The sequence below is a fragment of the Taudactylus pleione genome, unplaced genomic scaffold, assembly GCF_031769625.1.
Source record: "Taudactylus pleione unplaced genomic scaffold, aTauple2 ptg000076l, whole genome shotgun sequence".
Classification (NCBI taxonomy): domain Eukaryota; kingdom Metazoa; phylum Chordata; class Amphibia; order Anura; family Myobatrachidae; genus Taudactylus; species Taudactylus pleione.
In genome coordinates this window covers 283,523-298,675 of record NW_028284478.1, presented here as the reverse complement: position 1 = coordinate 298,675, position 15,153 = coordinate 283,523, and the positions used below count along the sequence as shown (strand labels likewise).

General features: G+C 46.0%; 1 protein-coding gene across 1 annotated transcript in view; it reads left to right on the top strand.

Moving 5' to 3' along the window:
- LOC148532444 (uncharacterized) overlaps positions 1-15,153 on the top strand; it is a 301,272-nt gene that overhangs the window by 222,258 nt on the left and 63,861 nt on the right. The window contains 6 exon segments of the mRNA XM_088467804.1: positions 60-158; positions 4,522-4,613; positions 4,729-4,816; positions 5,053-5,746; positions 13,843-14,042; positions 14,115-15,022. Of these exon segments, the coding sequence (XP_088323930.1) occupies positions 60-158; positions 4,522-4,613; positions 4,729-4,816; positions 5,053-5,746; positions 13,843-14,042; positions 14,115-15,022 (2,081 nt within the window).

Below are 15,153 nucleotides of genomic sequence, written 5' to 3'. Positions count from 1 at the left end.
TCCGTCTCTTCTGCACACTGGGGACACTTACTGTAGCTGTACATAGAGTCCTGCTCTAGTGCCCGGAGCTCCTCCCCCTTACTCCAGCAGCAGCATCAGCGTCACATGACCGGCTGCCGTGTGATCCTGTTCTAGCGGCGGCTCCTGCTGTATCCCTGGTAATGTCATCTACTATTATTATACAGGGGGAGCAGCCTGTGGTGTCCTGTTATTACTATTATTATACAGGGGGAGCAGCCTGTGGTGTCCTGTTATTACTATTATTATACAGGGGGAGCAGCCTGTGGTGTCCTGTTATTACTATTATTATACAGGGGGAGCAGCCTGTGGTGTCCTGTTATTACTATTATTATACAGGGGGAGCAGCCTGTGGTGTCCTGTTATTACTATTATTATACAGGGGGAGCAGCCTGTGGTGTCCTGTTATTACTATTATTATACAGGGGGAGCAGCCTGTGGTGTCCTGTTATTACTATTATTATACAGGGGGAGCAGCCTGTTGTGTCCTGTTATTATTATACAGGGGTAGCATCCTGTGGTGTCCTGTTATTACTATTATTATACAGGGGGAGCAGCCTGTGGTGTCCTCTTACTATTATTATACAGAGGGAGCAGCCGGTGGTGTCCTGTTATTATTATACAGGGGAGCAGCCTGTGGTGTCCTGTTATTATTATTATTCTACAGGGGGAGCAGCCTCTAGTGTCCTGTTACTATTATTATATGGGGGAGCAGCTTGTGGTGTCCTGCTATTACTATTATTATACGGGGGAGCAGATTGTGGTGTCCTGCTATTATTATTATTATACAGGGGAAGCAGCCTGTTGTGTCCTGTTATTACTATTATTATACAGGGGGAGCAGCCTGTGGTGTCCTATTATTATTATACAGGGGGAGCAGCCTGTGGTGTCCTGTTACTATTATTATACAGGGGTAGCAGCCTGTGGTGTCCTGTTACTATTATTATACAGGGGTAGCAGCCTGTGGTGTCCTCTTACTATTATTATACAGGGGAGCAGCATGTGGTGTCCTGTTACTATTATTATACAGGGGGAGCAGCATGTGGTGTCCTGTTACTATTATTATACAGGGGGAGCAGCCTGTGGTGTCCTGCTATCACTATTATTATACAGGGGGAGCAGCCTGTGGTGTCCTGTTGCTATTATTATACAGGGGGAGCAGCCTGTGGTGTCCTGTTATTATTATTATACAGGTGGAGAAGCCTATGGTGTCCTGTTATTATTATTATGCAGGGGGAGCAGCCTGTGGTGTCCTGTTAATGTTATTATGCAGGGGGAGCAGCCTATGGTGTCCTGTTATTATTATACAGGGGGAGCAGCCTGTGGTGTCCTGTTACTACCATTATACAGGGGGAGCAGCCTGTGGTGCCCTGTTACTGTTATTGTACAGGGGGAACAGCCTGTGGTGTCCTGCTTTTTTTATTCAGGGGGAGCAGCCTGTGGTGTCCTGTTATTATTATACAGGGGGAGCAGCCTGTGGTGGCCTGTTACTATTATTATACAGGGGGAGCAGCTTGTGGTGTCCTGTTATTACTATTATAATACAGGGGAAGCAGCCTGTTGTGTCCAATTACTATTATTGTACAGGGGGAGCAGACTGTGGTGTCCTGCTATTATAGTTATACAGGGGGAGCAGCCTGTGGTGTCCTGTTATTATACAGGGGGAGCAGCCTGTGGTGTCCTACTACTACATTTGGGGGAGCAGCCTGTGGTTTCCTGCTATTATTATTATACAGAGGGAGCAGCCTGTGGTGTCCTCTTACTATTATTATACAGGGGGAGCAGCCGGTGGTGTCCTGTTATTATTATACAGGGGAGCAGCCTGTGGTGTCCTGTTATTACTATTATTCTACAGGGGGAGCAGCCTCTAGTGTCCTGTTACTATTATTATATGGGGGAGCAGCTTGTGGTGTCCTGCTATTACTATTATTATACAGGGGGAGCAGCCTGTGGTGTCCTATTATTACTATTATTATACAGGGGGAGCAGCCTGTGGTGTCCTTTTACTATTATTATATAGGGGGAGCAGCCTGCGGTGTCCTGTTGTTATTATTATTATACAAGGGGAGCAGCCTGTGGTGTCTTGTTCCTATTATACAGGGGGAGCAGCCTGTGGTGTCCTGTTACTATTATTATACAGGGGGAGCAGTCTGTGGTGTCCTGTTACTATTATTATACAGGGGGAGCAGCCTGTGGCCTCCTGTTACTATTATTATACAGGGGGAGCAGCATGTGGTGTCCTATTACTATTATTATACAGTGGGAGCAGCCTGTGGTGTTCTCTTATTACTGTTATTATACAGGGGGAGCAGCCTGTGGCGTCCTGTTATTATTATACAGGGGAAGCAGCCTGTGGTGTCCAATTACTATTATTGTACAGGGGGAGCAGACTGTGGTGTCCTGCTATTATAGTTATACAGGGGGAGCAGCCTGTGGTGTCCTGTTATTATACAGGGGGAGCAGCCTGTGGAGTCCTACTACTATTTTTGTACAGGGGGAGCAGCCTGTGGTGTCCTCTTACTATTATTATTATTATTTTTTATTTTTTTTTCATCATAGTCAGTTCTCCCCCACTCATGCAGAGCACTAATGCTTACCGCCGGCCGGCTGGTATATGGAGTAGTTCGCTCTGTCGGCAATAAGTAGTCCCAATAATATTTTGCAATGATATCATATTGTCAGCTATTATCACCCATTGTGAGCGCCTGAATGTTATATTTTGTATATTTACAAAATATATTAATCTTCATTATACAGTAACACCAGGGGATGTGTCTGGGTGATGACTGGAGAGGTGACTGCTGGGAATGGGACATTATACAGTAACACCAGGGGATGTGTCTGGGTGATGACTGGAGAGGTGACTGCTGGGAATGGGACATTATACAGTAACACCAGTGGATGTGTCTGGGTGATGACTGGAGAGGTGACTGCTGGGAATGGGACATTATACAGTAACACCAGGGGATGTGTCTGGGTGATGACTGGAGAGGTGACTGCTGGGAATGGGACATTATACAGTAACACCAGGGGATGTGTCTGGGTGATGACTGGAGAGGTGACTGCTGGGAATGGGACATTATACAGTAACACCGGGGGATGTGTCTGGGTGATGACTGGAGAGGTGACTGCTGGGAATGGGACATTATACAGTAACACCAGTGGATGTGTCTGGGTGATGACTGGAGAGGTGACTGCTGGGAATGGGACATTATACAGTAACACCGGGGGATGTGTCTGGGTGATGACTGGAGAGGTGACTGCTGGGAATGGGACATTATACAGTAACACCGGGGGATGTGTCTGGGTGATGACTGGAGAAGTGACTGCTGGGAATGGGACATTATACAGTAACACCGGGGGATGTGTCTGGGTGATGACTGGGAGAGGTGACTGCTGGGAATGGGACATTATACAGTAACACCGGGGGATGTGTCTGGGTGATGACTGGGAGAGGTGACTGCTGGGAATGGGACATTATACAGTAACACCGGGGGATGTGTCTGGGTGATGACTGGGAGAGGTGACTGCTGGGAATGGGACATTATACAGTAACACCGGGGGATGTGTCTGGGTGATGACTGGAGAGGTGACTGCTGGGAATGGGACATTATACAGTAACACCGGGGGATGTGTCTGGGTGGTGACTGGAGAGGTGACTGTTGGGAATGGGACATTATACAGTAACATCGGGGGATGTGTCTGGGTGATGACTGGAGAGGTGACTGCTGGGAATGGGACATGATACAGTAACACCGGGGGATGTGACTGGGTGATGACTGGAGAGATGACTGCTGGGAATGGGACATGATACAGTAACACCGGGGGACGTGTCTGGGTGATGACTGGAGAGGTGACTGCTGGGAATGGGACATGATACAGTAACACCGGGGGACGTGTCTGGGTGATGACTGGAGAGGTGACTGCTGGGAATGGGACATGATACAGTAACACCGGGGGACGTGTCTGGGTGATGACTGGAGAGGTGCCTGCTGGGAGTGGGGCATGATACAGTAACACCAGGGGACGTGTCTGGGTGGTGACTGGAGAGGTGACTGCTGGGAATGGGACATTATACAGTAACACCAGGGGACGTGTCTGGGTGATGGCTGGAGAGGTGACTGCTGGGAATGGGACATTATACAGTAACACCAGGGGACGTGTCTGGGTGATGACTGGAGAGGTGACTGTTGGGAATGGGACATTATACAGTAACACCAGGGGACGTGTCTGGGTGATGACTGGAGAGGTAACTGCAGGGAATGGGACATTATACAGTAACACCAGTGGATGTGTCTGGGTGATGACTGGAGAGGTGACTCCTGGGAATGGGACATTATACAGTAAAACCAGGGGATGTGTCTTGGTGATTACTGGAGAGGTGACCGATGGGAATGGGACATTATACAGTAACACCAGGGGATGTGTCTGGGTGATGACTGTATCATTGTGTGTCAGGTTCCTATAAGCTGTCAGGATGTCACTGTGTATGTCTCCATGCAGGAGGGGGAGTATATAGAGGAACACAGGGGTCTGTACAAGGACGTGATGATGGAGAATCACCGGCCCCTCACATCACTGGGTAAGAGGAGACTGTAATTTATTTTACAGGGGAAAGCAGATATGGGCCCCCCTCTATATACACATCACCTGATAATCACATATATACAATGTACTCAGTCACTGTGTGTCTCCTACAAATGGACCCAGTAACAGGAATACCCCAGAGAGATGTCCCCATCCTCTTTATTCACAGGTTTGTACAGAGGAGAATCACAGGACCCCACAGGGGCATCAGGTAGATGGGATTTAGGGGCTCACCAATATACCACAGTGACTGTCACTATATGATCTGTAGAGAAGCTGTGTGTGTCTTATACAATGATATTCTACTGTGTAATGTCTATTAACAATATCAAACATTATTAAAAAACTATTTCTGTTTAGTGTGCAGCGCTGACTAATATTAAGATAGAAGATATAGAGGGAGAAGAAGAAACATATGTGACAAATAATAAGGCAAAAGATATAAAGGGAGAAGAAGAGACGTATGTGACTGATATGAAGGCAGAAGATATAGAGGGAGAAGAAGAGACGTATGTGACTGATATGAAGGCAGAAGATATAGCTGGAGAAGAAGTGACGTATGTGACTGATATGAAGGCAGAAGATATAAAGGGAGAAGAAGAGACGTATGTAACTGATATGAAGGCAGAAGATATAGAGGGAGAAGAAGAGATGTATGTGACTGATATGAAGGTAGAAGATATAGAGGGAGAAGAAAAGACGTATGTGACTGATATGAAGGCAGAAGATATAGAGGGAGAAGAAGAGACGTATGTGACTGATATGAAGGCAGAAGATATAGAGGGAGAAGAAGAGATGTATGTGACTGATATGAAGGTAGAAGATATAGAGGGAGAAGAAGAGACGTATGTGACTGATATGAAGGCAGAAGATATAGAGGGAGAAGAAGAGACGTATGTGACTGATATGAAGGCAGAAGATATAGAGGGAGAAGAAGAGACGTATGTGACTGATATAAAGGAAGAAGATATAGAGGGAGAAGAAGAGACGTATTTAACTGATAATAAAGCAGAAGATATAGAGGGAGAAGAAGAGACATATGTGACTGATAATAAGGCAGAAGATCTAGAGGGAGAAGAAGAGATATATGTGAGGGGTGATCAGCAGTGTAAGGAGGAAATCTCTACAGATATCAGCACAGGTGAGTAATAAACATTGATTACAGAAGCATCACATATTCTCTCTTTTCAACCACTAATATAATTTCTTATTTTACACCCTCCTCTGTCAGTACAGACTAATGAGGGAAATGTTCCTGTCACTGTGTGTGATATAATACATTGCCCATGCCTGCACTCTATTACACATACTGAGATGAATATACAGAGAGTGTGAGGACATAGGGTGCAGCTAGTATGACCTGTGTGTGATATGTATAGACCATGCCTGCACTCTACTACACATACTGAGATGAATATACAGAGAGTGTGAGGACCTAGCAGGGTGCAGCTAGTATGACCTGTGTGTGATATAATGTATAGACCATGCCTGCACTCTATTACACATACTGAGATGGAGATCCGGAGAGTGTGAGGACACAGCAGGATACAGCTAGTATGACCTGTGTGTGATATAATGTATAGACCATGCCTGCTCTCTGTTAGACGCCTGACATTTCCCTAACGCCGGGAGACTGGCGCCCGGCATCCCAATCGAAGGGATGCCGGGCGCCGCGAGCTGGCATCCGCGGGGGGGGAGGGTTAGGTTTAGGGCACCCGGGGGGATTTAGGATTAGGCACCCCCCCCAGGAAGGTTAGGGTTAGGCACCCCCGGGGGGACTTAGGGTTAGGAACCCCCCTGGGGGACTTAGGTTTAGGCAGCGTGTAAGGGGGGTTAGGGTTAGTCACTTAGAGGGGGGATTAGGGTTAGGCACTTGGGGGGGAGGTTAGGGGGTTAGGTTAGGGGGTTAGGTTAGGTTAGTCAGTACTTACCTATACACGATCGGGATTTCCAGCGCTGTCGGGCTTCCGCTGCCGGGAACTCTGCTGTTGCCGGCCATGCGCCCGGCGGTATTTCATACCGATTCCGTTCTGTGTGTGATATAATGTATAGACCATTCCTGCACTATGTTACACATACTGAGATGGAGATACGGAGAGTGTGAGGACAAAGCAGGGTGCAGTTAGTATGACCTCTGTGTGATATAATGTATAGACCATGCCTGCACTCTGTTACACATACTGAGATGGAGATATGGAGAGTGTGAGGACACAGCAGGATACAGCTAGTATGACCTGTGTGTGATATAATGTATAGACCATGTCTGCGCTCTGTTACACATAGTAAGATGGAGATCGGAGAGTGTGAGGACACAGCAGGATGCAGCTAGTATGACGTGTGTGCTATAATGTATAGACCATGCCTGCACTCTGTTACACATACTGAGATGGAGATACGGAGAGTGTGAGGACACAGCAGGATGCAGCTAGTATGACGTGTGTGATATAATGTATAGACCATGCTTGCACTCTGTTACACATACTGAGATGGAGATATGGAGAGTGTGAGGACACAGCAGGATACAGCTAGTATGACCTGTGTGTGATATAATGTATAGACCATGTCTGCGCTCTGTTACACATACTAAGATGGAGATCGGAGAGTGTGAGGACACAGCAGGATGCAGCTAGTATGACGTGTGTGCTATAATGTATAGACCATGCTTGCACTCTGTTACACATACTGAGATGGAGATACGGAGAGTGTGAGGACACAGCAGGGTGCAGCTAGTATGTCCTGTGTGTGATATAATATATAGACCATGCCTGCACTCTGTTACACATACTGAGATGAAGATATGGAGAGTGTGAGGACACAGCAGGATGCAGCTAGTATAACGTGTGTGATATAATGTATAGACCATGCCTGCACTCTGTTACACATATTGAGATGGAGATACTGAGAGTGTGAGGACACAGCAGGATACAGCTAGTATGTCCTGTGCGTGATATAATGTATAGACCATGCCTGCACTCTGTTACACATACTGAGATGGAGATACGGAGAGTGTGAGGACACAGCAGGATACAGCTAGTATGACCTGTGTGTGATATAATGTATAGACCATGCCTGCGCTCTGTTACACATACTGAGATGGAGATATGGAGAGTATGAGGACACAGCAGAGTGCAGCTAGTATGACCTGTGTGTGATATAATGTATAGACCATGCCTGCGCTCTGTTACACATACTGAGATGGAGATATGGAGAGTGTGAGGACACAGTAGGATACAGCTAGTATGTCCTGTGTGTGATATAATGTATAGACCATGCCTGCACTCTGTTACACATACTGAGATGGAGATATGGAGAGTGTGAGGACACAGCAGGATACAGCTAGTATGTCCTGTGTGTGATATAATGTATAGACCATGCCTGCACTCTGTTACACATACTGAGATGGAGATATGGAGAGTGTGAGGACACAGCAGGATACAGCTAGTATGACCTGTGTGTGATATAATGTATAGACCATGCCTGCACTCTGTTACACATACTGAGATGGAGATATGGAGAGTGTGAGGACACAGCAGGATACAGCTAGTATGACCTGTGTGTGATATAATGTATAGACCATGCCTGCACTCTGTTACACATACTGAGATGGAGATATGGAGAGTGTGAGGACACAGCAGGGTGCAGCTAGTATGTCCTGTGTGTAATATAATGTATAGACCATGCCTGCACTCTGTTACACATACTGAGATGGAGATACGGAGAGTGTGAGGACACAGCAGGATACAGCTAGTATATCCTGTGTGTGATATAATGTATAGACCATGCCTGCACTCTGTTACACATACTGAGATGGAGATAAGGAGAGTGTGAGGATACAGCAGGATGCAGCTAGTATGTCCTGTGTGTGATATAATGTATAGACCATGCCTGCACTCTGTTACACATACTGAGATGGAGATATGGAGAGTGTGAGGACACAGCAGGATACAGCTAGTATGTCCTGTGTGTGATATAATGTATAGACCATGCCAGCACTCTGTTACACATACTGAGATGGAGCATGCATGCCGACATTTAGCCCCCTCCTTCCGGGAGGGAGCTGTCGGACTTACAGGGCTGGGGGCGTGACGCGGCCAAAGGGGGCGGGACCCGGCACATGACGCGGCGTTGGAGGCGGAGCATGGGGCGTGAACGCGTCATCGTGGCTCCGCCCCCTCTTCATAATGCCGTGATTCATGGCATTGTGCAGCCGGGGGCGGAGCCGCGGTGACGCGATTCAGCGCGAATCGCGTCACCGGCCCCCCTGCTGCCGGTGTTTCTATTTAAAAGCGTGGGGGGGTCCGGACACATCGCCGGGGCCGGGAGGATTGCCTGCCTTCCCGGGAGGTCGGGAGCGGCACCCGATTTTCGGGAGGCTCCCGACCAAATCGGGAGGGTAGGCAAGTATGAGATGGAGATATGGAGAGTGTGAGGACACAGCAGGATACAGCTAGTATGTCCTGTGTGTGATATAATGTATAGACCATGCCTGCACCCTGTTACACATACTGAGATGGAGATATGGAGAGTGTGAGGATACAGCAGGGTACAGCTAGTATGTCCTGTGTGTGATATAATGTATAGACCATGCCTGCACTCTATTACACATACTGAGATGGATATATGGAGAGTGTGAGGACACAGCAGGATACAGCTAGTATGTCCTGTGTGTGATATAATGTATAGACCATGCCTGCACTCTGTTACACATACTGAGATGGAGATACGGAGAGTGTGAGGACACAGCAGGGTGCAGCTAGTATGTCCTGTGTGTGATATAATGTATAGACCATGTCTGCACTCTGTTACACATACTGAGATGGAGATATGGAGAGAGTGAGGACATAGCAGGATACAGCTAGTATGACCTGGGTGTGATATAATGTATAGACCATGCCTGCACTCTATTACACATACTGAGATGGATATATGGAGAGTGTGAGGACACAGCAGGATACAGCTAGTATGTCCTGTGTGTGATATAATGTATAGACCATGCCTGCACTCTGTTACACATACTGAGATGGAGATATGGAGAGTGTGAGGACACAGCAGGATACAGCTAGTATGTCCTGTGTGTGATATAATGTATAGACCATGCCTGCACTCTGTTGCACATACTGAGATGGAGATATGGAGAGTGTGAGGACACAGCAGGATGCAGCTAGTATGTCCTGTGTGTGATATACTGTATAGACCATGCCTGCACTCTGTTACACATACTGAGATGGAGATATGGAGAGTGTGAGGACACAGCAGGATGCAGCTAGTATGTCCTGTGTGTGATATCATGTATAGACCATGCCTGCACTCTGTTACACATACTGAGATGGAGATATGGAGAGTGTGAGGACACAGCAGGGTGCAGCTAGTATGTCCTGTGTGTGATATTGTGTATAGACCATGCCTGCACTCTGTTACACATACTGAGATGGAGATCAGGAGAGTGTGAGGACACAGCAGGGTGCAGCTAGTATGTCCTGTGTGTGATATAATGTATAGACCATGCCTGCACTCTGTTACACATACTGAGATGGAGATATGGAGAGTGTGAGGACACAGCAAGATGCAGCTAGTATGACCTGTGTGTGATATAATGTATAGACCATGCCTGCACTCTGTTACACATACTGAGATGGAGATATGGAGAGTGTGAGGACACAGCAGGGTACAGCTAGTATGTCCTGTGTGTGATATAATGTATAGACCATGCCTGCACTCTGTTACACATACTGAGATGGAGATATGGAGAGTGTGAGGACACAGCAGGATACAGCTAGTATGACCTGTGTGTGATATAATGTATAGACCATGCCTGCACTCTGTTACACATACTGAGATGGAGATATGGAGAGTGTGAGGACACAGCAGGATACAGCTAGTATGACCTGTGTGTGATATAATGTATAGACCATGCCTGCACTCTGTTACATATACTGAGATGGAGATATGGAGAGTGTGAGGACACAGCAGGATACAGCTAGTATGACCTGTGTGTGATATAATGTATAGACCATGCCTGCACTCTGTTACACATACTGAGATGGAGATATGGAGAGTGTGAAGATACAGCAGGGTGCAGCTAGTATGTCCTGTGTGTGATATAATGTATAGACCATGCCTGCACTCTGTTACACATACTGAGATGGAGATATGGAGAGTGTGAGGACACAGCAGGATGCAGCTAGTATGTCCTGTGTGTGATATAATGTATAGACCATGCCTGCACTCTGTTACACATACTGAGATGGAGATACGGAGAGTGTGAGGACACAGCAGGATACAGCTAGTATGACCTGTGTGTGATATAATGTATAGACCATGCCTGCACTCTGTTACACATACTGAGATGGAGATATGGAGAGTGTGAGGACAGCAGGATACAGCTAGTATGTCCTGTGTGTGATATTATGTATAGACCATGCCTGCACTCTGTTACACATACTGAGATGGAGATAAGGAGAGTGTGAGGACACAGCAGGGTACAGCTAGTATGACCTGTGTGTGATATAATGTATAGACCATGCCTGCACTCTGTTACACATACTGAGATGGAGATATGGAGAGTGTGAGGACATAGCAGGGTGCAGCTAGTATGTCCTGTGTGTGATATAATGTATAGACCATGCCTGCACTCTGTTACACATACTGAGATGGAGATATGGAGAGTGTGAGGACACAGCAGGATACAGCTAGTATGTCCTGTGTGTGATATAATGTATAGACCATTCCTGCACTCTGTTACACATACTGAGATGGAGATATGGAGAGTGTGAGGACACAGCAGGATACAGCTAGTATGTCCTGTGTGTGATATAATGTATAGACCATGCCTGCACTCTGTTACACATACTGAGATGGAGATATGGAGAGTGTGAGCACACAGCAGGGTACAGCTAGTGTGTCCTGTGTGTGATATAATGTATAGACCATGCCTGCACTCTGTTACACATACTGAGATGGACATATGGAGAGTGTGAGGACACAGCAGGGTGCAGCTAGTATGACCTGTGTGTGATATAATGTATAGACCATGTCTGCACTCTGTTACACATACTGAGATGGAGATACGGAGAGTGTGAGGACACAGCAGGATGCAGCTAGTATGACCTGTGTGTGATATAATGTATAGACCATGCCTGCACTCTGTTACACATACTGAGATGGAGATATGGAGAGTGTGAGGACACAGCAGGGTACAGCTAGTGTGTCCTGTGTGTGATATACTGTATAGACCATGTCTGCACTCTGTTACACATACTGAGATGGAGATATGGAGAGTGTGAGGACACAGCAGGATGCAGCTAGTATGTCCTGTGTGTGATATAATGTATAGACCATGCCTGCACTCTGTTACACATACTGAGATGGAGATATGGAGAGTGTGAGGACACAGCAGGGTACAGCTAGTATGTCCTGTGTGTGTGATATACTGTATAGACCATGTCTGCACTCTGTTACACATACTGAGATGGAGATATGGAGAGTGTGAGGACACAGCAGGATGCAGCTAGTATGTCCTGTGTGTGATATAATGTATAGACCATGCCTGCACTCTGTTACACATACTGAGATGGAGATATGGAGAGTGTGAGGACACCGCAGGATACAGCTAGTATGTCCTGTGTGTGATATAATGTATAGACCATGCCTGCACTCTGTTGGTAGTGACAGTTTTAACGTTGGTATCTACCAGTGTAGCATATAGATAAGGTGTCTGAATACATTTCAAGAAATCCCAGGTTTATGCCCATATGTTGCGCCCATTGTACATAACATGTCATAAGAGAGAGATTTTGGGGGAAATGTATCAAACCTTAGAGAGAGAGATACAGAGGAGAAATTGCCCACATCACCCAATCAGCTTGTAGCTTTTATTATCAAGTACAGTTTGTAAATGACAGAAGCTGATTGTTGCAAAGAGCAACTTCTCCACTTTGCCTCTGTGAGGTTTGATACATCTCCCCCTTTAGTAACTACTCCCCAGCCAGTGTTACTCCTAAACCCTAATCCTCCTCATGACAATCATCAGTACATACACAATGAAGTCACTGACTGTATGGAGATATTGGGGTACAGCCGGGCATGTCTTATTATAGTTACACAGTATGGAGATGTTGGGGTACAGCCGGGCACGTCTTATTATAGTTACACAGTATGGAGATGTTGGGGTACAGCCGGGCACGTCTTATTATAGTTACACAGTATGGAGATGTTGGGGTACAGCCGGGCACGGCTTATTATAGTTACACAGTATGGAGATGTTGGGGTACAGCCGGGCACGTCTTATAGTTACACAGTATGGAGATGTTGGGGTACAGCCGGGCACGTGTTATTATAGTTACACAGTATGGAGATGTTGGGGTACAGCCAGGCACGTCTTATTATAGTTACACAGTATTGAGATGTTAGGGTACAGCCAGGCACGTCTTATTAGAGTTACACAGTATGGAGATGTAGGGGTACAGCCAGGCACGTCTTATTATAGTTACACAGTATGGAGATGTTGGGGTACAGCCGGGCACGTCTTATAGTTACACAGTATGAGATGTTGGGGTACAGCCGGGCACGTCTTATTATGGTTACACAGTATGGAGATGTTGGGGTGCAGCCGGGCACGTCTTATAGTTACACAGTATGAGATGTTGGGGTACAGCCGGGCACGTCTTATAGTTACACAGTATGGAGATGTTGGGGTGCAGCCGGACACATCTTATAGTTACACAGTATGAGATGTTGGGGTACAGCTGGGCACATCTTATAGTTACACAGTATGAGATGTTGGGGTACAGCCGGGCACGTCTTATAGTTACACAATATGAGATGTTGGGGTACAGCCGGGCACGTCTTATTATAGTTACACAGTATGAGATGTTGGGGTACAGCCGGGCACGTCTTATAGTTACACAGTATGAGATGTTGGGGTACAGCCGGGCACATCTTATTGTTACACAGTATGGAGATGTTGGGGTACAGCCGGGGACATCTTCTAGTTACACAGTATGGAGATGTTGGGGTACAGCCGGGGACACCTTATAGTTAGACAGTATGGAGATGTTGGGGTACAGCCGGGCACGTCTTATAGTTACACAGTATGAGATGTTAGGGTACAGCCGGGCACGTCTTATAGTTACACAGTATGGAGATGTTGGGGTACAGCTGGGCACATCTTATTATAGTTACACAGTATGGTAAAGTTCTGCAATAAGGCTAATTCCCATATAATTATTCTTTTCCCAGCAGATGGACACAGCAACAGGAATAACTCGGGGAGACGTCTCATATTATCTCCAGATTGTGACCTAAATGATAACAACTTCTCACAGGACTCTCCAGGAGAAAACCCCATTATCCCCAGTATACATCAAGCATCTCACAGAGCAGATATATCATCTGATCCCTCTAACCACGAAGAATGCTCCCCTGATACTCCCAGTAGTGTTACACACAACTCAGATCACACAGGTGATAAACCATTGTCATGTTCTGAATGTGGGAAAAGATTTACCAAGCAGATCAGTCTTTCTATACATCAAAAGAGAGTACACACAGCTGAAAGGCCTTTTTTATGTTCTGAGTGTGGGAAATGTTTTACATGTAAATCATATCTTGTTAGACATAAGAGACATTACACAGGTGAAAAACTATTTTCATGTTCTGAGTGTGGGAAATCTTTTACACAGAAATCAGATCTTGTTATACATCAGAGAAGTCACACAGGTGAAAAACCATTTCCATGCTCTGAGTGTGGGAAATGTTTTACACATAAATCAGTTCTTGTTACACATCATAGAAGTCACACAGGTGAGAAACCATTTCCATGCTCTGAGTGTGGGAAATGTTTTACACGGAATTCAGAACTCGTTCAACATCAGAGATGTCACACAGGGGAGAAACCATTTCCATGCTCTGAGTGTGGGAAATGTTTTACACGGAAATCATTTCTTGTTATACATCAGAGATCTCACACAGGTGAGAAACCATTTCCATGCTCTGAGTGTGGGAAATGTTTTACACATAAATCAGTTCTTGTTACACATCATAGAAGTCACACAGGTGAGAAACCATTTCCATGCTCTGAGTGTGGGAAATGTTTTACACAGAAATCAGAACTTGTTAGACATCAGAGACGTCACACAGGTGAGAAACCATTTCCATGCTCTGAGTGTGGGAAATGTTTTACACGGAAATCATTTCTTGTTATACATCAGAGATGTCACACAGGTGAGAAACCATTTCCATGTTCTGTGTTTGGGAAATGTTTTACACAGAAATCAGAACTTGTTACACATCAGAGACGACACACAGGTGAGAAGCCATTTCCATGCTCTGAGTGTGGGAAATGTTTTACAAAGAAATCACATCTTGTTACACATCAGAGACGACACACAGGTGAGAAGCCATTTCCATGCTCTGAGTGTGGGAATTTTTTACACGGAAATCATTTCTTGTTATACATCAGAGATGTCACACAGGTGAGAAACCATTTCCATGTTCTGTGTGTGGTAAATGTTTTACACAGAAATCAGAACTTGTTACACATCAGAAACG